This window comes from Canis aureus, chromosome 19, assembly GCF_053574225.1.
Source record: "Canis aureus isolate CA01 chromosome 19, VMU_Caureus_v.1.0, whole genome shotgun sequence".
NCBI lineage: Eukaryota > Metazoa > Chordata > Mammalia > Carnivora > Canidae > Canis > Canis aureus.
Genome location: NC_135629.1, coordinates 4008507 through 4033615, shown reverse-complemented (window position 1 = coordinate 4033615; position 25109 = coordinate 4008507). Strand labels below are relative to the sequence as shown.

Here is a 25109-nt window from a genome sequence, read left to right as displayed (position 1 = left end):
CAGAGACAAAGCAAGGAAGATCGGTGTGTTTGGAGCAGAGTACAAAAGGAGAGAGTAATAAGGGATGACAGAGAAGTATCAAGATCACACAGTGCCTTCTAGATCATAGGTAAGAACTCTGGCCTTCACTCTGAGTGAAGGCAGGAAGCCATGGGAGTTTTGAGCCAATCATTTACTTTTTAACAGGATCACTCTGGTTGCTGTACTGAGAAGAGATCAAAAGAGATCAAGGACAGGTGCACCTGGGTGGCTCAGTCAGTTAAGTGTCAGCCTTTGTTCAGGTCATGATCCCAGAATCCTGGGACTGAGCCCTGCAGTGGGCTCCCTGCACAGCCGGGGAGCCTGCTCTTCCATCTCCCACTCCTCCTGCTTGTGCTTTCTGTCAAACGAATAAATAAAATCTTAAAAATAAAAAACAACAAAAGAGATCAAGGACAAAAATAGGAAGACCAGTTAGGAGGCAATAGCCATAATCCAGGTAAAAGACAGTGGTTAGATGAATGTAGTAATTGTGGAGGGTGAAGTGAGCAAGTTCAGAATACATTCTGGGAACAGAGCGAAAGGAATGTAATCCTGATCTCATCAGTATTGCCACACAACACTATTGGGAGGATGTAAAGTGTGTACGTGTGTGATGGGGGCTGGGAGAGCACTGAGTTAGTTAACCATCACCTTCCAGAGTCAGAAGTCAATAAACTATGTCTATACCTGGGGGAAGGCTGTGTGTGTGTGTGTGGGGGGGGGGGGGGGTTGTGGCAATATAAGCAAAAGAAATAGAAAAATCCCATCAACTGAAAAAGAGCTGAAGTGATCACCCACAGTGGCTAGAGGTGGGGGTATCAGGAGACCTTTAAGTAACAAGTCTTATTGAACCAAATGAGTCTTTAAAGCATACACATGTATAACTCTGATAAAAATAAAAACTAAATTAAAAACCAACAAAATAGCTCCAGATTAAGGTATTTAGGTCAACCAATTGGTGAAATTTGGACAGCAATGGAAGAGGTATTTCTGGAAAGTAGGTCCTTCCCATGACTGGTAATATTCTCTTCCTACTCTCCCACATTACAAGGCGAGAGGAAACGAGCAGTGTCAGCACTCCAGGGTCCAACAGGCCTGAAATGGTAAACCAGTTCCATCACTTTCTAGCATGGTATCTCTGAGCTACAACTTAATTCAGTTTCTCAACTGTTTTAAAAAAACGAAAAACAAAAAACAAAAAAACCCAACTGGGTGGTTCAGTTGGTTAAGCATCTGCCTTTGGTTCAGGTCATGATCCCAAGGTCTTGGTTATCGAGCCTTGCATTGGGCTCTCTGCTCAGAGGGGAGTTTGCTTCTCCCTCTTCTTCTGCCTGCTGCTCTGCTTATCTGTACTCTGTCAAATAAATAAATAAAATCTTAAAAATAATAATAAAAACATTTTTTTAATTAAATTTCTTTAAAAAGGTACAGTAAGGAGGACCCCTGAGTGGCTCAGTGGTTGAGCGTCTGCCTTCAGCTCAGGTCATGGTCCCGGGGTCCTGGGATCAAGTCCCACATCCAGCTCCCTGTAGAGAGCCTGCTTCTCCCTCTGCCTGTGTCTCTGCCTCTCTATGTGTCTCTCAGGAATAAATAAATAAATAAAATATTAATAAATAAATAATAGAAATAAAAATAAAAAGGTACAGTAAGGGCCAAATGATAGATTCAGTGTGCACAGTGACTAACACAAAGAAGGTGCTGGATAAATGCATCCATTTAACAGTATTTACTGAGCTATGACAATTTCTTGGCTAGTGGTTTTAATACATGCAAAGGAGCTTTAATGCAAGGTAGACTATATAAAATGGCCCCTCAAAAATATATTGGGCTGTGTCCACGGGTCATTCGTTTTTTTGTCTACTATGTACTGAGTTTCTGCCACGTGCCAGCCCTGATTCTAGGAGCTGGGGAGATTGCGGGGAATGAAATAAAAACAGAGCCTGCATCCCAGCAGAAGACAGACAGGAAGAATGCAAATAGGATCCTTGCAGAGAAGGATAATGAGCACTCTGAAGAAAGTAAAGATAACGGGAGAGACTCCCCGGGATAGGGGTTTCCTAGGGTGGTCCCAGAAGGTGAAACTTGAGCTGAGGCCTGATGAAGAGAAGCCAGGCACAGGGTCAGCGTTCAGGCACAGGGAACAGTGCCACAGTGTCCAGAAGGACAAAGCTTGCCGTGTTGGAGATACAGAAAGGGCAGTGTGGCCAGATGGCAGGGAAGAAGGGACATGGTTGGAGATGCAGTCAGGGGCAGCTGAAGCCAGAACATTTAGGTTCTTATCGGTGAACATCGAGAGCGGCTTTTATTTTTATGGCAAGGAAGCCACTGGAGACTGTCTGAAGCAGAGAAATACGTACTAGACATCTCTTTTACCCCACCTCACAGATCTTAGCAGCAACCAGCCTACAGTGTAACAGCCCAAAGTGCCTCCCTGCACCAGGGGTGCCTCGCTGCCTACCTTGGAGCCTCTCTGGTTTAGCCCAGGAGGCCTGCTGGAAACCACCAAGCATTTGTGCATTCACGTCCAAGAAAGGAGAGGGTCTTACCACCCTATGGATCAACCCTTGGCCAATGGGGAGTGAGGGATGCCCCGCCCGATCAAGCCCTACTTGCCCATGGCAGTGATCAACTAGAGGATGCAGCCTTGTAGCATTCCTTCCTCCTCTGTTTTACTCTCTCCTGTCACCAAAACAAATGAGCTGCATGCAAGCCCATGTCTTGGGCTCTGGTTTTCCAGAGGGAGCCCAGGCTAAAATGACAGGCACTCTATTTGTCAAATATCACTGGGGTCGTTCAGTGGAGTATGGTCCCACTGTGGGATCTCAGAGAAGGTTTAGTAGAGGAAACTCAATCTCTTGGCCCAAATGTCTCGTGTGTTCCAAAAGAGGTGGGAGAAGCCAGGCCAGGCGAAAGCCTATTCCCTAGCAGCCAGTTTCTCTGCTGGAGCCCCATGCCTGCCATTAGGCAGTGCCCCCAAGGGGGTCTGGGTGAAAAGTTTAATGAGTATGATCAGCCACTCTGGCTACTCAAGAGACAGGCAGGTGAGGAAGCAGGCAAGCACACCAGAGTTATCCTGAGCCATCCATTGGAGAGGACTGTCGCAGACTCTATTTCTCAGAAGCCAGAGCAGAATCCATGGCATGGATGCTGTGGGGTCTTGGGGTGGGTGTCTAGGCCACCTCACTGGGTCCCCAGCAAAGCCTGCAGGCAGAGACCACCAGCCCCACACAAAGAGCAGAAAGGCAAGATCTAACAGTGCTGTGATGGGCCAAGGCACAGGGCGTGATGCCAGGCCCAAGCCCATCTGTCTATCTGCCTACTTCACTGTAACCCGTCCTCAGCAGGGGCCTAGGCGAGCAGGAATCATGGGCATGGAATCCTTTGTCGCTCCCCCCATTGCACACCTGTTGTCACCGAGCCTCACACCATGGCTACGGCCCACAGCTTCAAGCCTGTCCCAGGCTTCCACCCATACTGCAGTCCATCCTCCACTCAGCCACTGATGTGGAACCCCTAAGAAGGATCTTGGGCTCCTCAGCTCTCCATCCTGGGAGGCCTAAAGGACCTGCAATCTTCACAGAACTTCACCTTAGCTGTATTTGCTCCTGGCTGGTCCCTGAGAACTCCGAGGTCCCTGTCCTTGACATTCCCCCTTCCAGACGTGCTCTTCCCCCAGGCCGGCACATGACTGCCACCTCCCTTCACCCCAGCCTGCTTTCAAGTATCAACTGCGCTCACAGGTCTTTCATGATCCTCCTTTCTTGAAAGAGCAGCCCATCCTGTCCCCGCATCCCAATTTACTTTGCTCCAGATGCAACGCTCACACATATGCACTTTTTAAATGTTTACTGCTCTGTCTTATGAGTTTCACAAGGGCAGAGCCTGGCTGGCTGGCAGCACCCAGCATAGTGCCTGGCATGAAGCCATGCTAGGCAGATGAATACCCTTACTGCCCTTAGAGCCTGTCACCCTGCCCTGCTGGGTCTCTACCTAACAGCTTGGGCTCCAGGCCTTGGCTTTGGAAAGGGAACCACTGGGTCTTTGCATCCTAGTATGACTGTGAGTGTTGCACTATCCTGAGTCCAACATCAGCCTGATACCACATGTGCCAAGTTGAAACCACCACCCTATCCACCTGCTTCTCCACCCACCATATGTCCTCTGCCTACAGGCTCATTGGATGGCATATTCTTGTCTTTATCTTCTTTTTCGAGGACAGATTGCATCATCTTGACCTTTTGGTGAACTCCTACCTAACCTTCAAGACTGTCATGCAAAAGTTACCTGGTCAGTAGAGCTCTCCCTGACACACAGGCCGAAGCTCCAGCCCAGAACAGAATTCACTCTTCTTTCCTTCCTGCTCCCTAGCGGCTGTGTCTTTGCCTCTGTGACAGCATATGCTGCAGAGTTCATCATTCAATTCAAGTGTCCCAAACTAAGGTGCCTTTGGGGGTCAGGCAAGGAATCTAAAATGCAGCAAGATGACAGCAAAGGTTATCTCACCTCAAGTAAATGCAATTAAAAACACACCAGCTGAACACCATTCTGTGGGCATGAAAAAATAGGTTTCTTCAAGGGAACTGGCCTAGGACTGTCCATGTGGGCACTCTTGGTCTGTAAGCCTCTCTCTGGCCAGGTCCTGGTAGTCAGGCCAGAGAGAGGGAACAAGAGGAGGACAAGAGGTATGGTGAGGCTAAAGCTACTTTCCAGGGATTTATGCCTGCTATCCCTAAGGAAGGAGTTCCTATGTGCCCTAGTGGGAAATCAAGTCAGCTCTGCAGGCTAAAAGCGTCATTAGTGGGGTGTCCAACTCTCGATTTCGGGTCAGGTCACGATCTCAGGGTCATATATTTGAGCCCATGTCGGGCTCTGCGCTCAGCAGGGAGTAGGTTTGAGATTCCATTCCTCTCCTTCTGCCCACCTAGCTCATGCTCTTGCTCTTTCTCTCTCAAATAAATAAATATTTTTAAAAAAATAAAGTGCCATTAGTGGGTCAGTTCTCAAAACCTATGTCTGGCACTGTCCCCAACCCCCCCAACCCTGCAGTGGAAAGAGGAGGATTTTATTTGGACAGTCTTTCTCCCACATGACGAAACAGACAGTGGAAAGTTCCTTGCCTCTTCATAGTAGAAAAGGACCTTGGAAAAATTAGTTCCCAGGACAAAATTCTGAAAACTGGTCAGACTGACCCAAAGATGGGTTCCTGAGCTATTTTTTCATCATGTGTTGGGATGTGGTGAGTGGAACCAGGAGGTGGAGCCTGCAGGCCACTCCTCTGGCTGGCTGCTGTTGCTTCTCTGGCCTCGTCCTCCAGGGAAGAGCACAGCCCAGGCCTTTGCCCGTCCGGGTATTTGCCAACAGGCCACAGCCGACTCATGGGTGCACCATTAGGAGCAATAGGGAGAAGCTGCCAGATGTCCAGTATGTTAGCTGAAGACAGGCGGGCAGGCAGGCAGAGACCAAGCAAAGGGGAGCAGGGCGAGGACACGCTGTGCGAGTGACACAGGTAGGGGCAAGTAACACGGTGCTGAACACAATGGCTCCTCTGCAGCGGGCAGGAGGGGCTGGGGACGGGCTCCCAAGTTCAAAGTTCCTCCTGCCCCCTGAACACAGCGGCTCATGGTCCCGGCCTCACAGATTCCTTTGTCCCTTGTTACCATGCAGCCCTCCCTGGGTATCCGCAGCTGGAAGTGAAAGAGCGATCGGGAATCTCGGGTTCCCATCTCGTGCATCAGCGGAAGAGTCCAGGAGGGTACCAGAAGCTTCCTAGAGTAGGCATTTCCTCCCCAGGAACAGCAGTGACCAGTCCCACTCCACAGCGATGGCACAGGCAGGATCCTCACGTGCTTGGAGAACCTCCGGGCGCCACCAGTGTCAGCGTTCTGGCAGCCCGTGTCTTCCTCACGAAGGTTAAGTCGTCTTTTTTTTTTTTTTAATATTTTATTTATTTATTCAGGAGAGACAGAGAGAGAGAGAGAGAGAGAGAGAGAGAGAGGCAGAGACACAGGCAGAGGAAGAAGCAGGCCCCATGCAGGGAGCCCGACGTGGGACTCAATCCCGGGTCTCCAGGACCACGCCCTGGGCCGAAGGCAGGCGCCAAACCGCTGAGCCATCCAGGGATCCCCAAGGTTAAGTCTTCTTATCCTCTACATAGGGCCCACGGGGTCACAGGGCAGCCTCGGCAGAGGAGCTTTGTCTGACTCTAAACCCCAGGCCCTTTACTGTGAGCAGCTCCTCCAGAAACCTTAAATGCTTTGTTTTGTTTTGTTTTGTTTTGTTTCTTCTGAGAAGCCTCAGTGATGATTCATACCTCTTGCAGGAATCGGTGAAACCCCTTCCTGAACAGTCTTGGTGGGGAAAAGACAAGACGTGGGAAAGAGACCAAAGCCTCTGAATGAGTCTTGCCTTGTTTGCTCCCAAAGGGCTCACGGCTCCCCAGGGATGCCCTCACAGGGGCAGCTGAGACCACCTAGCAACCAAAGCCCCCCTCATAGCGCTCATCCCTGCTGCCACCAAACCATGCTCATAGGCCTCTTTAGGCACTGCAGGAAACAGAGAGTGACCAGACAAGAGCCGACTGCCAGGAGTCCTCCCACCCAATTCAGTGGTCAGGCAGGCCCACTAGGCCAGGAGGGCCCCTGGCAAACACGTGGACTGCCAGCACCCCGTGGCTACAAGAAGGCAAGAGCAAGCAATGGCAGCAGTCCTAAAGCCATGGCCACAGGCTCTGACTTCCTGGGCAAATGGTCCCTCACTGTCTCCACAGTAATTCCCTTAAACTCATCTGCTTGGGGTGCCTGGGGGGCTCAGCAGTTGAGCGTCTGCTTTTGGCTCAGGTCATGATCCTGGGATCCTGGAATCAAGTTCCAATCAGGCTCCCCAGACCCTGCTTCTCCCTCTGCCTGTGTCTCTGCCTCTCTCTCTGTGATTCTCATGAATAAATAACATCTTAAAAAACAAAAAGCCATCCACTCTCTTTTTTCAAAATTCCTCTGCAGCAAGGACCCAGCTGATTAGATAGAGGGATCAAATGCCAGACGTCCCCTAAATGAGCTCTGCCTTCCCTCAAACTGTCCCTCCCGTGCCTGCTACTAGGGTTAACAGAGAGTGCGCCAAGCTGGGAGCCCCGCTCAGCCTTGACCCCTTGGCCGCCGCCCCCCTCCCCCCAAGCCATGGTTGATTGTGCCTCCAGCAAGCAGCAACCCTCGGGACAAACAGTGGGTCTCCCAGTCAAAGCTTCCCACAGCCCGCAGGACACAGGTGACACATCTTCCATGATCAGAAGTCTGGTCCTGAGCTGAGCCCCTACCATAGTCTCATCTCCCCCAACACTCTAGCTACACTTGACTTGGACAAATAACCACACATCCTCTTTCATACCTCTACGGCTCTGCACACACATGGCTTTGGTAGCAAAGCCCTTTCTATCTTTCCTTACTGGGAAACTCACCTATCTTTCAGGGCCTACCTAGCTTGAAACTCACTGCCTCTGTCCCCTGGGGAAAGCAGATTGCTGCCTCCTCTGTGTCCCTGTGGCATTCAACAGACACCCCTGTGACAGCCATAGCAACCACAGGGCCCAGCTTTGCAGGAACAGTCCTCATTTTCAATATTCAGTCTTGCTGTCACCAAAATAAACACACACATACTTGTCAGGCCATGTGTTCCAATTCCTGGTTCAGAACCTGAGCAACAACACTAAAAGCACTGCACAAGAGCTAGCTGTTTCCAGATTTGAGCTCCTGAAGAATAGGGACTGTCTTTTATTCTTTTTTTTTCTCTTCAGAGCTTAGAACAGTGCCCAGGAAAGAAGAGGTAGGTACAGAGTGGAAGGACAAACCATGAACTAGTCACCATTTAATGAATCTCCCCAATATACAGTTTATGTCTCAGGGTGTCAGATGGTAACATCTACCAACAACAGTAATTAAGCTGGACAGAACATTTTCTAAGTTTCAAACATTTTCCTCATTTATCTATTTATTTGTTTGTTTATTTTTCATTTCCCCCTTTTAATCCCATTTCATCCTGCCTGCTGCTCCAGACAGAAAAGGCCAGTTCAAGGCCATGATTCCTAAGTGACATCTCAAGAAACAAATTTAACAGAGCAAAAAGGAATCTTTTGATGATAAATGTGAATAGAGAAATCTGGTAGACACTATCCTTTTTTTTTTTTTTTTATAAATTTTTATTTATTTATGATAGTCACACAGAGAGAGAGAGAGAGGCAGAGACACAGGCAGAGGGAGAAGCAGGCTCCATGCACCGGGAGCCCGACGTGGGATTCGATCCCGGGTCTCCAGGATCGTGCCCTGGGCCAAAGGCAGGCGCCAAACCGCTGTGCCACCCAGGGATCCCGGTAGACACTATCCTAACCAAGTGGTCAAACCAAGGCATCAGTACCAACTGGTAACCTGGCATCCTGTGCCACCTGTCGTGATGCAATGGGCAATACACATTACTTATGATTCATTATCACCAAAATTGTCCCACCCAAGTCAACCTGGGCCTCTAACTCAACCTCCAGCTTATAGGAAATACAGGAGACAAAGGAACAAGTGCAAAGACACCACAAGGGAACCATGAGACAAATCCAGGAAGTGAATCTTAAAAAAATAAAAAATCAGTATCATTAACAACAACAAAAAGTCATTAAAAAAAAAAGGCAAGGTATTGTTCTGGACCAAACTTGTATTGGACTCTGGCTCAAAGAGGAAAAACACTGGGACACCTGGTGGCTCAGTCAGTTAAGCATCTGCCTTCAGCTCATGTCATGATCTCAGGGTCCTGGGATTAAGACCCATGTCGGGCTCCCTGCTCAGCATGAAGTCTGCTTCTCCCTCTCCCTTTGCCCCTCCCCCTGCTCATGCTCACTCTCTCTCGAATCAATAAATAAAATCTTTTCAAAAAACAAAAAATAAAGAGGAAAAACACTATAAAAGACATTTGGGAGAAAAGTTGGGAAAAAAATGGGCTACACAGTAGGTGCTATTTTACAGAAATACCAGTTGACCCTTGAACAATGTAGGGGTCAGGGGCACCAACGCTCTGGGCAGTCAAAAATCTGTGTACTTTTGACTTCCCAAAAACTTAACTACTGATAGCCTACTGTTGATGGGAAGACTTAAAGATAACATAAACAGTTGATTAACACATATTTTGTATGTTATATGTATTATATATTATATTCTTACAATAAAATAAGCTAGAGAAAACAAATGTTATTAAGAAAGTCATAAGGGGGGATCCCTGGGTGGCTCAGTGGTTTAGCGCCTGCCTTTGGCCCAGGGCGCGATCCTGGAGTCCCAGGATCGAGTCCCGCGTCAGGCTCCCGGCATGGAGCCTGCTTCTCCCTCCTCCTGTGTCTCTGCCTCTCTCTCTATGTCTATCATAAATAAATAAATCTTAAAAAAAAAAGAACATCTTTTAAAAAAAAAAGAAAGTCATAAGGAGGAGAGAATACATTTGCAGAACTGGACTGTAAAAAATCTGCATAGAAGTGTACCCAGTTGTTTGAGGGTCAACTGTACTGATTGACTTAGGTGTGCTAAAAGTATTGTCCTTATTCTTTTTAGGGAAATGAAAATCAAAACCACAATGAGATGTTACCACCTGACACCTGTCAGAATGACTAAACTAAAAAAGACAAGAAATAAGTATTGGTGAGGATGTGGAGAAAAAGAAACCCTCATGCACACCATTGATGAGAATGCCAACTGATGCTGCCACTGTGGAAAAAAAAAGTATGGAGGCACCTCAAAAAATTAAACATAGAACTACTCCATGATCCAATCATTCCACTGCTGGTACTTACCCAAAGAAAATGAAAACACTAATTATAAAAGATGTATGTACCCCTATGTTTACTGAAGCATTATTTATAATAGCTAAGACATGGAAGTGACCCAACTGCCCAACCATAGATGAATGGATAAAGACAATGTGGTATAGATATTCAATGGAATACTCTTCAGCCATAAAAAAGAATGAGACCTTGGCATTTGCAACAACATGGACAGACCTAGAGGGTATTACGCTAAGTGAAAATATGTCAGCCGGAGAAAGAAAAATACCATATGGTTTCACTCATATATGGAATTTAAGAAACAAAACAAACAAAAAAAGAAACAAAAGGGATCCCTGGGTGGCACAGCGGTTTAGCGTCTGCCTTTGGCCCAGGGCGCAATCCTGGAGACCCGGGATCGAATCCCATGTCGGGCTCCCAGTGCATGGAGCCTGCTTCTCCCTCTGCCTATGTCTCTGCCTCTCTTTCTCTCTGTGTGTGACTATCATAAATAAATAAAAATTAAAAAAAAAAAAAGAGCAAACAAACGAAGAGACAGACAAAACAGCCTTTTAAATACAGAAAATAAACTGGTGGCTGCCTGAGATGGGAGGGGGATGGGTGAAATAGATAAAGGGGGTTAAGAGTACACTTGTCATGAAGAGCACTGAGCAACATATAGAACTGTTGAATCGTTATACTGTACATGTGAAACTAGTAGAACACTGTATGTTAACTACCCTGGAATTAAAAAAAAAAAGTATATATATATATATATCATGCCTATTCTTAAAAGATTACGTTATGGTATGGGGTGATGTATCATGATGTATCATGTTATCTGCAACTTTAAAAAATGGGCATTACATATACAGAAGAATAAAGCAAATAGAGCAAAACAGGAAGAACTGTTGAATCTAGGTGGAGGACAGATTTGTCCACCTAGCACAGTTTACTGTGCTCTTCTTTCAACACTTCTGTATGCTTGAAAGTTTTCATAATAAAAAGTCAGGAAAAATAAAGAGTATTAATACTATCTGCAGGATGACAATATTACTAATATGAAAAAGAACCAACTGTAGATCTTGGAAACCAAATCTGTAATTGTCAAAATAAAGACAACAAGAGCTGGAATAAATGATCAGAACAGACACAACTGAGGGACACCTGGGTGGTGAAAGTCAGTTGAAGTGTCCAACTCTTGATTTCAGCTCAGGTCACCATCTCGGGATCAAGCCCAGTGTGGGCTCTGTGCTCAGCATGGAGTCTGCTTGAGATTCTCTCCTCCTCTCCCTCTGTCCTTCCTGCTCATGCTCTTTCTCTCTCTAAAATAAATAAATCTTAAAAAAAAAAAAAAAAAAAAAAAGGACACAGTTGAAAAGGAAATCAGTGTGCTGGAGGGTGAAGCCCAGGGTTTGTCCAGAACACAACACAATAGAGCACCACACTATTAAGATGGAGAAGATAAGAGATATGGAGAACAGATCCTAAGTTCCAGCTCCTGTCCCATGCAAGTTCCAGAGGGAAAAACGAGAGCTAATCAAAGACATCTTTAAAAAACTCCTTAGACCTTCAGAGGTGCCTGGGTGGTGCAGTTGGTTAAGCATCCGACTCTTGGTTATGGCTCAGGCCATGACCTCAGGGTCCTGAGATCGAGCCCCACGTTGGGCTCCATGCTTAGGGTGGAGTTTGGGTTTCTCTCACCCTCTCCCTCTGCTTCCCTCTACCCATGCTTGCTTGCTCTCTCTCTAAAATAAATAAATCTTTAAAAAAAAATTCCTTAAGACCTTTAGAAATACAGGAATTTTCACTCTGATTATACCTACTGAGTTCAGAGCAGGGTGAATGAAAAAAATATCCCACAACCTAGATATACAATACAATGGTAAGATTTCAGAACATCAGAAATCAAGGGTCACTTGATTTTAAGAGTCACTTAGAGATTCTTTCTGAAAGAAACACTTGAGGAACAATTCAGGCAAAATGAAAATGAACTAAAGTTATAAACAGTAAGCCAAAAATCAATAGATAAAACTTGGAATTAAAATCCAATAGTTATCAAAATAACTGCTGGTGCCATAATGTCAAAAAAAAAATCAATAATGGTCTGGCACTAGAACCCTGGATGATTTCAATGTGGAAATTGGGGGTGAGGAGGCAATGAGGAGGGGGCAATGAGGGGGAAAAAAGGTGTGCCAGGGTTCTTGTTCTCTTAGGGTCAAAGAAATAGATACTAATTCTAGACCACAGGTAGAAAAATATAAATTTGAGTACATGTTTAACATTTAACAAGATAAATATATATAGGATATACACACTTCCAAATTACTAAGAGGGTGGCATAGGAGAGAGATCCAACAGAAGCCAAGACATACTTTGTGACATGGAAAAAGCCAGTCACTGAATCCAGTTCCTGCAACAACAGAGAAGGTGCAGTGCTAAGTGCAGGCACACAGCAGAGCTCACATTTCCTCCCAGGCCTGGGAATAAACAGGTCAGTGAGGTGTAGAGGATGGTAGTAAGTGCTAGGAAGAAAAAGCAAGGTGAATAAGGATTATAAAGTAACCTCAAAAACAAAAAGAAGCCAGACACAGGAAAGCCTGCAATATTGCAGGATTCCATTTATACGGAGTGTCCAGAACAGGCAACTCTATAGAGACAGAAAGTAGACAAGTGGGTGCTGGGGAAGCAGGAATGAGAATGACTGCTCAGGGGTAGGGGGGTTCTTTTGAGGTAACGAAAATATATAAAAACTGATTGTGGTGATGGCTATACAACTCTGTAAGTAAACAACATGACCACACTGAACTGAACACTTTAATTTTTTTTTTTTTTTTTTTTTTTATTCATGATAGGCACACAGTGAGAGAGAGAGGCAGAGACACAGGCAGAGGGAGAAGCAGGCTCCATGCACCGGGAGCCTGACGTGGGATTCGATCCCGGATCTCCAGGATCGCGCCCTGGGCCAAACCGCTGCGCCACCCAGGGATCCCTGAACTGAACACTTTAAATAGGGGGTTTCTATGGCATATGAATTATATATCTCAATAAAGATTTTTTTTTCAAGGAACTTGATAGAGTGTTACTTTAGACAAGATAGGCAAGTAAGGGAGAATCTGGGTGGCAGTCAGTTGAGCATCAGACTCTTAACTTCAGCTCAGGTCATGATCTTGGGGTCGTGGGATCGAGCCCCACGTCAGGCTCTGTGCTCAGCGCAGAGTTTGCTTGGGATTCTCTTCTCCCTCTGCCCCTCCCCCCACTGGCACTCGCGCGCGCGCGCGCGCGCGCGCACGCTCTCTCTCTCTCTCTCTCTAATAAGTCAATAAAATCTAAAAGAAAAAAAAAAGGGTCAAGTGAGGCCACCTCATGTGAGGTAAAACAATAATCTGTTGTGTATTCATACACATATACACATGGAGAGCAAACTGCCCCAAAGCATCTTAAGACTCTATGGCCTTCATCCATAACCATACTGCTGCTCAGAGGCAGGGGAACCCCTGAGTAGTAAAGAGAAGAATCCAGCTGGAATTCTATAGCTTGGAGAGTATTTTAATACTTGATGAGTTTTTCATGCTAGACTTGAAAATACCAACCATGACCATTTCACATCAAATTAACCAAACTTTGCCAGTTAGTTTTAAGAGATTAGGCTTTTCAGCAAATGAGCCTGTACAAATTTCCCCATCAACTTGTGCTATGGTGATACTATTTCTCAAAAGTCATAAAATTAAAAATAAAAGTCATAAAATCAAACAAAACAACACTGAGTTCCCATAAGATCTCGTGTATTCCCTGCACCCCAATGTTTCTAGCAGCAATGGCCACGATAGCCAAACTGTGGAAGGAGCCTCGGTGTCCAACGAAAGATGAATGGATAAAGAAGATGTGGTTTATGTATACAATGGAATATTACTCAGCTATTAGAAATGACAAATACCCACCATTTGCTTCAACGTGGATGGAACTGGAGGGTATTATGCTGAGTGAAGTAAGTCAGTCGGAGAAGGACAAACATTATATGTTCTCATTCATTTGGGGAATATAAATAATAGTGAAAGGGAAAATAAGGGAAGGGAGAAGAAATGTGTGGGAAATATCAGAAAGGGAGACAGAACATAAAGACTGCTAACTCTGGGAAAAGAACTAGGGGTGGTAGAAGGGGAGGAGGGCAGGGGGTGGGAGTGAATGGGTGACGGGCACTGGGTGTTATTCAGTATGTTAGTAAATTGAACACCAATAAAAAAAAAAAAAAAAAAAAAAAAGATCTCGTGTATTCACCCAACATTTATCTCTCCTCCCTGGCCAGGAGACCTTCAGCTCGTGCATGAACTCCAGCCTTCAAGCAGAGCTTCACTCATACCCTTTCCTGCTTAGAAGGCTTTCCCTCCCTCTGTCTCACTACTTGCTAGTTGATTCAGTCAATACTTTCCAAGGGCTTATTTTGGGGGAAATAACCAAAAAAGAAAACTCGAGAATTGAAGTTTACACTGAGGTATTTACCTTGTGATTTTTTTTTTTTTTTTAAGATTTTATTTATTTATTCAGAGACAGACAGAGAGAGAAGAGAGAGGCAGAGACACAGGCAGAGGGAGAAGCAGGCTCCATGCAGGGAGCCCGACGTGGGACTCGATCCCGGGTCCCCAGGATTATGCCCTGGCGCTGAAGGCAGCGCCAAACCGTTGAGCCACCCAGGCTGCCCTACCCTTGTGATTTCAATAATAAAACAGATTTTTTCTATATATTTCAAAGAATTTTCATGTTTTTATAAAACTGATCTTTCTCCATGTAATTATCTATAATGTAAACATGGCAGATATTCACAATTTGTAGCTAGCAAACTGAAGTTTATTCTGACAGCTATGACCCATTCTTCTCATCACGAAATCATCCATTATTTATATACCCATGAAAGAGCTAAAATCCAAGAATAAAAAACAAGTTAAATCAAGAAAAAAATTGAAGTTTTTCAGTGGAAAATGTAAACAGATTTTTTAAAAAATTTTTTAGATTTTTATTTATTTATTTGAGAAACAGAGCATGTGAGCAGGAGGCAGAAGGAGAGGGAAGGAGAGAATCTCAAGCAGACTCCACACTGAGTATGGACCCCAACAACTTGGGGCTCAATCTCATGACCCCAAGATCATGACCTGTGCCAAAATCAAGAGTTGGAAGCTTAACTGAATAAGCCACCCAGGCATTTCAGAATATTTTTAATTTTAAAAATACCTAATTTTTGGGCAGCCCCGGTGGCGCAGTGGTTTAGCGCCACCTGCAGCCCAGGGTGTGATCCTGGAGACCCAGGATCGAGTCCCACATCAGGCTCCTTGCATGGAGCCTGCTTCTCCCTCTGCCTGTGTCTCTGTGCCTCTCTCTCTCTCTCTCTCTCTCTGTGTTTCTCATGAATAAATAAATAAATAAATCTTTTAAAAAAAATACCTAATTTTTACCCTTCTCAGGCATCAAAATGCCAGGAGTGGGAATTACCTGACTTGAAATTGTAAGACTTATTTTTTTCAGTGAGTGATGGAATTCTTCAGTGATGAAATGGTCCCACACCACCAGCATCAGCTAACCTAACCTACCCATGAGCCATGAGCTGGAAGCCAACCTTTTAGGCCTCTCATATCAAGCAAGATGAACAGCATCCTCTTAAAAGCAGTCGCCTCAAGAGGTGACACATTCCAATGACCTGTCCCTGCCCAACACACACTGCATTTGCTGTCAGGGCCCTCAGGCAAGCACCCCTGGCACCAGAATTGTGGCTTTATAGGTAAGACCTCACTTTGGACCAAAGAACAGAAGAACCGCTACCTCTATGGAATGCTCTCAAATACACCCCAGAAAGACCTGCCAGAAGGAAGAGCTGTAGGTCCCAAAGAATGTGAATAAGGATCGTCAACAGCTGATCAAACATTTGGGAAATGCGCACACAATTTCTCAAGGAGACTACTTTGAAAGAGGCAGCGCTCATGGACACATTAGGTTCTAGGTCACTACTGTTTACAAATCAGCCACATTACTCCTTATCATGCTCCAGATTTGGGACAGTGTCACCTCAAACACTGATGAACAGGTGCAAAAACCTCGAAGAACCCACAATGCTAACACACCTCATCTAGGACTAAGTTCCTCTTTTCCCAGCACAAGAAAGGGAAGCTTATAAGACAAAGGAGTACAAGTAAGATCAGAGGAGTCCATGTGTGTCACGGTATATAGATATGGGAGCTATTAATGAGAAATGGTCCTTGGGACGCCTGGGTGGCTCAGTGGTTGAGCATCTGCCTTCGGCTCAGGGCATGACCCTGAGGTCCTGGGATGGAGCCCCACATTGGGCTCCCTGCATGGAGCCAGCTTCTCCCTCTGCCTGTGTCTCTGCCTCTCTCTGTGTGTCTCTCATGAATAAATGAATAAAATCTTTAAAAAAAAAGAAGAGAGAATTGATCCTTGCTGATTAATTTATCACAGCAGGTTGGAGAGATCCTCTCTCTAACAGCACTTGCTCAAGTTCTGTTGCAACATGTTCAAGAGAACAGCATTTTGTAAGCCATTCTAAAGATGGGTTTTTTCTTTTGTACACACTAGCCATACGCACCAATTCACCCAATTCATCTGAATTAATCAGGATTTGTTTGTTTAACAAGCACCTGGCATTAAGATGCTGTTATCGTACTGCTAATCAAAACACACAAAAAAGTAAAATGCAAGTGATCTATGACAGCCCAGATATTAAACTCATCCCAAACCTTTCCATGCATATGTGGTGCTTGTGCGTGTTCTCCCAGTGGAAGAGGGCATAGCACAGCCGTGAGGGTAAGCACCAGACCAGGAGCCTGAAGGATAAGTTCTTTTCAGATCTGCCACCCACAAGCCTTGATGTTTTGCTCTGTAAGATGGAGATCCTTCTCATCCCCATGAGCAAATCCTATGTGGGTAGGTGAGACAGGGATTCCTTCTGTAGCTCACTGATAGAGTAACAGGTCAGTGAAGTGACTTGCACAAGGTCAGCTGAGCACCCAGGCCGAGAAGCCAAGCTTCTGGACTCCTCAAGCCACACTTTCTCTCTCTCAGGTGATTGCCGCACCAATGACGGCCCCCTGTTTACTGATGATCTGCAATGGGCCAGGTCCCTAAAGCTAAGAGGTTTGCAAGTGAAGCAGATCAAAAGTGGTGACATCACATGCCCAGAACACTAGAAGGCAAAGCCAAGATTTAAAGGTGGTGCCGCGGTGGGGGTCTAACACTGGCCCTCCTTCCACTGTCTTTCCATGAAATGTGCTATCCCAGGACTGTCAGAAACCTCGGGAGGCAAGGTTTATCTTGCAACGGGGATGGCCATCATTGGCCTCAAGAACAGATTTCTTCAGACAACCAGCATGACCCAGAACTTCTTTCTTAATTAACAGTCCTTTTGCTCTTTCTGATCAAAACTGAAAAAGTCAAACCAATATGATCCAAATCAGAAAAGCACCCGATCCAAAGAGCAAAATCAGACCTCTGATTGGACGCCCAGAGGATGTAAACTCGAAAAAGAAGACGGTTCTTATTTCCCTGCCCCTGCCCCCTCTTTTGGAAGTGCCAGGAGCAGCTACAAAAACAAAGGTGACTTGCAGGGCCCAGGGCAGCTAGAGAGCCAAGGCCCAAGGGCATAAACCTTACCTCTGTGAAGGAGAGATACGGCAACATCCCAACAAGGGGAGAGTGAACCCGACAGAGAGCTGAATAAAGGGGATACAATTCGACAAGACTAACTTGTGTGTGTGGACTTGAGGCCTGTGTCCCCAGTGATCTGCAAAACGAGTTTACATAACAGGCCTTTGTGCTGCCCCAGATAAGACAGAGTAGAAGAGCTCTCAGAGTGTTTTAAGGATTTAGAACCAGCTAAGATTCCTGGGGGACACTGAGGATGAGGATGGCAGGGAGGAAGCAAAGGGTAGGGGAGAGGGGAGTTAAGACATCACCTGTCTGATCTACAGAGGAGAATGGTAACAACAGCAGTAATAATTTAAGTCCTCATATTTGTAATTCCTTGGCCTTATTCGCAATAGCACTTTCAGGATAGACCAGAATCCAGTAACACTGACTGCCTCTTCTTAGAGGGCACTGTAGGGTTGGGAGACAAAGGTGGAAGGGAGGTTTTTGGGTTTGTTTTTTTTTAACTGTGTGCCCTTGAAATTTCAAAATTCTGGACCATGTAGATGGATTATCTATTCAAAAATATATAAAGGGAATTTTTACACTATTTTAACCATGTCTAGAGTTTTCCAACAATCCTAAGAAGCAGGCAAAGATCATTAGTTCCAACTCACAGATGAGGAAGCCATGGGCTCTAAGAAAGAAAAAGGAGGGACACCTGGGTGGCTCAGCAGCTGGGCGTCTGCCTTTGGCTCAGGTCATGATCCTGGAGTCCTAGGATTGAGTCCCACATTGGGCTCCCTGCATGAAGCCTGCTTTTCCCTCTGCCCGTGTCTGCCTCTCCCTCTCTGTCTTTCATGAATAAATAAATAAATAAAATCTTTAAGAAAAAAAGGAATTGGCCACAGTTGTGGTAGAGTTGGAAGTAAGACTCAGACCTTCACGCTCCTTTTAAAAAAAAAAAAAAAAAAAAAAATTTTTTTAAAGAGACCCAGGCAGAGGGAGAAGCAGGTTCCCTGCGGGGAGTCTGATGGGGGACTTGATCCCAGGACCCTGGGATCACGACTTGAGCCGAAGGCAGGCGCAAAACCACTGAGCCACCCTGCTGCCCCTGACCTTCATACTCCTAAGCCAGTGTTCTCTTTTGGAAACTCCACAGTTTGAAAGATGCAACCCCACATAGCTAGAGCTGCGTGAATCCACATGGGGAAGGGCACAGGAACCCAGCACCCCATACAGAACTCTACTAACCAGCACAGCGGGCTATGTGAGCTGTTCAGGGCTGGCTAGATGTTCTGGCAGTGGAAAAACATCCTGAAACTCGTGAAGGCTTCAACTCTTACTACTGAAAAATCTATAAAATGCCCAAGTCCACACTGTTTCTCAAGCGTGGTGGCTGCAACCACATTTTTTTACTAGATTCATTAACTTGCAGACTCTCAAGAGTCATCACTATGAACTCAGAGAGACTCAGACGGGTGGTCAAGTGTAAAAATGAGCACTGGGCTTACGACCCAGGCAGACCCTGAGTTCAAGTCCCAGTTTTACCATTGACTTGTGTGTGGCCTTCTGCATGCTAGTTACTTCATTTATTTTGGCCTCAGCTTCCCCCCTATTAATAAGAATCAACTCGCAGACATGTACCCCACACCACGCATCTAACACTGTTGTAGGTGCGGGGACTCGCAGGCCCACAAAGGAGAATGGATCCCTGTACTTTCAAGGAGCTGACAGGCCTTGTACAGGAGGAGACTGTCACATGAGGTCATTTTAAGTCCTGATAAGTGCTATGAACTTATCCCTGACCTTACCCTGTAATGGAACAGAAGGTCCAGAAGGGCAGGGAAGGCGTCTCTCTGAAAAGGAGGCATTTGCAGTGGGAGCCAAATGATGAGGCAGCAGGGGGATGTAGGGACACAGTATGACAAGCAAGGGGATAAAGAGCCCAAGGCAGGCCTGTCTGAAGGAGAGAGAAGGCCAGTGAGGCCAGAAAGCACTCAGTGAGGGGCAGAGGGAAGGAGCTAAACCAGCCAAGGCAGACAGGGGCCCACCTCTTCAGGTGAGCAGTCTGGATGTCATTCTGGTTGCAACGGGAAGTGACTATAGAAATAAAAAGGTTTAATTAGATCTGTAAAGTTGCAACTTCTTAATTTTTTTAGCAGTCAAATGAAAACAAGTGGAACCTCAATACCCAACTGGATACAAGTAGTTTTGCTCTGTCTAGGTGAGAAGCTAGTTAAGGCCCTTCCCACCTTGTGGCCTCTTGGCTTTCCCAGCTCCCACCCCCCACCCCTCAGGGGATACCCCCACACCCTGGAGCTCAGAGGAGCTGGAAAAACACCAGGTGATCTATGTCTGGGTGCTTCAAGGTCTAACAAAAAAGTACAGGGAGGAGGTTTGGGATATGACACCGGATGCCTGCTGGACCCCAGGCAGCCTCTGGAAAGGTTTTAAATTAAATCCCTGATGTGGGCACACTTTCTGCAGGAACAATAACAATAAAATCTGGTTCATCAAAGGTTCCAGTTAAAATCACACTGCTGAAGCTATAGGGACAGAAAACAGATCAGTGATTGCCAGGGGTTGGGGTGAAGGGAGCACACTGACACAAAGGGACACGAGGGAACTTTCTGTGTTGCTGGAAGTATTCTATACTGTGATTGTGGAGGTGATTATGGGGCTGTATACGTTTCGTCAAAATTCACACAACAGTACACCAAAAGTGGGTGAAGTTAAAGGAGTGTAAGTTAAACTTTCATGAACCTGATGTTTATGAAGACACCTCTGAGGAAAGCAAAAGTGACTTGCTCCTGCTGAGTCAGTAGAGCCCCCAAACTGCCACTTGAAGGACTGTCCCCCACCCACTGCTGCTCAGTTTCAATTCAATGCCTCTTTAGCACCCTGGGCCTCAGGTTTCTCTGACTACAAAATGAAGACGTAGATAATCGCCAAAAATTCTTCCACTCCAATCAGATTCTAAGAAGCAGTCTGGCACAGGGGAAAGACCTCAACCCTATAGAGTCAGAAAAACTGGAAGAAAAATGCCCAGCTCTGTCAGTTACTTGCTGTGGGTGCCAGAGCCACCCTGTCCTATGCCAGACGGGGTTAGTAAGAACACATCTGTAAATCAGCTGTCACACAACAGACTCTCAAAAGGGGAAGCCATTATGTGGAGGGGTTTTACCATCCCTTCAGTGTCCTGATCCCAATCCCACCCAGCTGTGTCCTAAGAACAATGTGGAGGTGCCTATAAGGAAAAGAAATCGTGAACTGCCTGCCCTGTGTTGCATAACCCATGCTCGGGTACACAGTACACCCTGGGCTCCACTGGGGCACAGGCTGTTATCTCGCCAGGTAAACAGGAACACCCTGCCCCCTCCTTGACCACCGTCAGCACCCAGCCGCCACAAACACACGGGTGCAAGAGAAGACCGGCCCACAGCTTGCAGAAGCAGCCACTGCTATTTATGCCTATATTTTAGGCACTCCACTTTCCCTGTGGCTGCTGGCATCATCACAGGGCACAAAGTCATCCACAGACACACTCCACCCATCCTCCAGCCCTTCCCTCGCCACCTGTTCCAAAGGGGTGGTCCCAAATAATGACTCAAAGCTGCCTGCCACACCTTGCTCCTATCTTTCTATCCTAAGGAAACCAAAAGAAGCATACAGAAACCCAAAATATTATTAAAACAAAACAAATAAACCCTTCAGGCAGGGAGTTTCTGCTTCCCCTGGCACATCAACCCTAGAGGCACTGTGGCCGCGTAAAGTTTGTTGGCGTACTGTTTCTCCATGGAGGGACAGGAGTAGGCAACACCCAGAAATTATCCCAATTTTGCAGAAACAAAGAGCTAAAGACCGTGCAAAAGCCAAGCATGAGCACGGCTACAGCAGCCCAGGGACCCAAAGCATCACATCTCCAGGGACTCCAATACCTGGCTCAACTTCTAGAAAACACAGAGATAACAGGAGATAACACTTGCCCTGTGCTGCCCCTGCTCAGTGCTCTCAGGAGCTGTCCTGCAGATACGTGAACTCAAAACCATGAAAGAATGGAAAAGATTTCTGCACAGCTCAGTTGAGTAAAGATATTGAGCAAAAACAATGCTCCGTCCTGGCCACGGTCTCCGGACTCTTATGAGGGAGGGCTGGTGGCCAGGTTAAGAGACTCTGATTCATTAATCATAAATATTATTCATCAAACCATTGCCAGGACATGGTGGCAACTACATCCTGCTGTTTCTATTCAGAGCCGTTGCAAAGTTCGGTCCTCTCCCCCACCTTCCGGTATCTGCGAACTCTCCGGTTTCTATCAAACTCCAGCTGGGGGAGGGGACCCAGCGCCGGCCCTCGTCGAGTGAAGTTCCACCGCCAGGTCCACAAAGAGGCTGCGGGGAGGCGTGGCCAGGCCGGAAACTCTGACAAAAAGTTTGGCCCTCGGGTCCTAGGAGCAACTACTTCCTGATGCCCGCAGTCGCGGGAGGGGACGGTGCCTCTGCGGCCGGTTCCCCGCCAGGGCCGCCGCGCTGGGCGCTCGGAACGCGGCGGGAGGGGCAGGCAGGCCGCCGGGCGCCCTTCGGTCCCCGCACTCGGAGGCGCTGTGCTGCCTTCCACCGGCCGAGTTATTTTGGAGCAAGTGCCCGCGGCGGGGGGCTCGGGGGGGTCGGGCCTGCTCCCCCGCAGGACCCCCGTGACCCCCAGCACACACACGCCCCCGAGGCCGGCGCCCGAGGACTGACCCGGACCCCGACCCCGACCCCGACCCCGACCCCAAGCCCAGGCCTGCTCCCACAGGAGGAAGGGGACGCGGCAGCGGAAGGGATCTGCCAGAAAGCCGAGGGCCATCCGGGGCGCCCGCTGCGGCCCTGGGCTCCCGCAGCCCCCGCCCCGCGGAGGGAGCGCCTTCTGGGGGCGCCGGCGGACCGCGGGGCCCGTCGGAGCAGCCCGAGCGCCGGCCGCCCCCGCGCCGCGACTCCGGGCCGGGCCTCCCACCTTGACCCGCTTGCCCTGGATCTCCAGCGTCTTCATGGTGAAGTCGACGCCGATGGTGCTGCCCTGGCGCTCCGAGAAGGCGCCGGTCTTGAAGCGCTGCACCACGCACGTCTTGCCCACGCTCGCGTCGCCCACCAGCACCAGCTTGAACAGGAAATCGTACTGCTCGTCCGGGTCCCCCGGGCCCGGGCCTGGGCCCGCCATGGCCGCGCGGGAGCCGAAGGGCCGGCGCGCCACACGCCGAGAGCAGCCCGAGCGCGCCGAAGCCGCGGACCGCCTGGCGACGTGGAACCGCCGCAACACCTGAAGAAGGGGCGCCGCCGACTGCCGCCCCGGCCCCGCCCCGCCCCGCCCCGGCCCGGCCCGGCCCCGCCCCCGCCCCCGCCCCCGCCGGCCTCCCGCCCCGCCCTCGGCCAGGGAGTCCGCGGGCCTCTGCTCAGCCCCCGGGCTCGCCTAGTTCCGCCGCCGCCCGCCCCGAGCCCCGCCGCGGCCAGGCTCCGCCCCCCGCGCCGCCCCGGCCCGACTCTACCACCCTCGGCACTTCGGGCCCGCCCCATCCCCGCGCCAGCCTCGGCGCTCCTCGGGACAGACTCCGCCCTCGGCCACACCCCGATCAGGCCCCGCCCCCAGCCCGGCTCCTGGCCCCGCCCCCAGCCCGGCTAGCGGCCCTCGGCCCGTCGACATCCGCTTCTCAGCCCCGCCCCTAAGCCCGCCCACAACCCGACTCGGCTCGCAGCCCCGCCCCCAGCGCTCGCCACGCCCCCATCGCCTGCGGGCCAGGCTGCGGGCCAGGCTGCGGGCCCTGAACAGTCAGGAGCAGGCTCAAGGGAGTGGTGGTCTCTGGGCCTGCAGGCCTGGGGGCCTATTAACCCAGCCAATGTACCCAGAGCGGCCATGGCTCCTCTAGAATGGATCCGTCAGGAAGGGGACAACAATGCAGCGTCCCTTCTGCAGGGCCGATAATGCAGCATCCCTCTAACAGAGGATGGGGATAGGTGATAGCATCTTCCCACACGGAAGGGAAAGGCACAAGGGCCCACTACCAGGAATGAGAAGGGCTTCAGTGAGGCCAGAAATCAAGCTGGCTACAAACTAGGGTGAAGACCAGAATCCCAGTGGGGAAAGAGACCTGAAGGCTGTGTGCTCAAAGTGACCTCCCCCCCCCTTTCAGGACTCTGGAGAGAGGGGAACTAGAGAGACCGTGTGGTGGATGGCTAGGCCAGAGGAGTTGAGAGATCACAACCCCCAAAGGCAGCCTAGTGATGGTTGTCCAAATGGCTCAGGGTGGGCTGGCTGAGTTGGGGTTATAATGGGCCCAGTTGGGCGAACTGACCCAGCTAAACAGCACCAATGACTGGCCTGAGCAGAGGAACATGGATAGGTTTGTGGGGAGTTCTGTGGAAGGGCAGACGAGCTCCTGCCAAGATAGCCCATTAACCAAGGGTCCTTGGAAAAATGAAACCCAAATGTCTATAAAGGAGCTTAGGATAGAGACACCTGGGTGGCTCAGTGGTTGAGCATATCTGCCTTTGGCTCAGATCATGACCCCGGGGATCCTGGGATGGAGTCCTACATCAGGGTCCCCGTGGGGAGCCTGCTTCTCCCTAGGTCTCTGCCTCTATGTCTCTCATGAATAAATAAATAAAATCTTTTTAAAAATCAAAAGGAGGGATCTCTGGGTGGTGCAGCGGTTTGGCGCCTGCCTTTGGCCCAGGGCGCGATCCTGGAGACCCGGGATCAAATCCCACATCAGGCTCCCGGTGCATGGAGCCTGCTTCTCCCTCTGCCTGTGTCTCTGCCTCTCTCTCTCTGTGTGTGTGTGACTGTCATAAATAAATTAAAAAAATAAAAAATCAAAATAAAAAAATCAAAATCAAAAGGAAAAAAAAGCTTAAAATAGATCAGATGGGACCTATCCCCACAAGGGGCTTTGAGAATACTTCCACCCCTCTTCAGAATCCAATTCTTCTTGGTTCAATAAATTTGATTAATGCTACTATGGTTCAGGTACTGTTCAAGGCCCTTGGAACACATCAGTGAAAAAGCAGACAAAAATCCATACCCTCTCCAGCAGAAAAAGGAAGAGGGCTTTCCCGTGGCTTAAGAAGACCACAAAGGGCAAGTCCACCAGGACCAATAGTACCCTAAGGATCCCTGACCACCTATACCAGCCAAATGGGGAAGAGACTGGATGAGGAAGCAAAGACAGACCCATGGAGAAGATGCAGGAGCAATCTATTCTGGAACAGTGTCAACTGTTCTCCCATGGGAAATACCCAATCGTGCCAGGCAGGGACCCCCAGAGTGCCATGGAAAAGCAATTCTGGAAGCCCAGCTTTATAACATCAGACTGTGGTGTCAGGAAGTAGCCTCCCATTCCGAGATAGAAGGACATGGGATGGGAGGCATCCACATGCTGCAGTTGGCTCTTGGGGCACCTGGGTGGCTCAGTCAGTTATGCAGCTGGGTGACTTAGGTCATGATCTGGGGGTCCTGGGATTGAGCCCTGTGTTGGGCTCCCTGCTCAGCAGAGTCGGCTTCTTCCTCTCCCTCTCCTCACCCCCTACTCATGCTTGCTCTCTTACTCTCTCTCTCAAATAAATAAATAAAATCTTAAAAAAAAAAATTTAACATTCTTAAAGCTAGTGGAGGGTGGGCTGAGTTTTAACTGTGTTTA

The 25109-nt window shown here is 48.3% G+C and overlaps 1 protein-coding gene across 4 annotated transcripts in view; it reads right to left on the bottom strand.

Moving 5' to 3' along the window:
- The window catches only part of RAB43 (RAB43, member RAS oncogene family), a 36566-nt gene extending 13828 nt beyond the window's left edge, over positions 1-22738 (bottom strand). The window contains exons 1-2 of one of the 4 annotated variants that reach the window (XM_077857627.1): positions 22433-22565; positions 4306-4487 (exon numbers count right to left, since the gene is read on the bottom strand). In XM_077857627.1, the coding sequence (XP_077713753.1) occupies positions 4306-4437 (132 nt within the window). In that variant the 5' untranslated portion in view covers positions 4438-4487; positions 22433-22565. Of the gene's footprint in view, positions 1-4305; positions 4488-21721; positions 21874-22432 lie in introns of those variants that run through there. The other 3 variants (XM_077857628.1, XM_077857626.1, XM_077857625.1) reach the window with 3 other exon arrangements.
- Positions 22739-25109: the final 2371 nt, after the last annotated feature.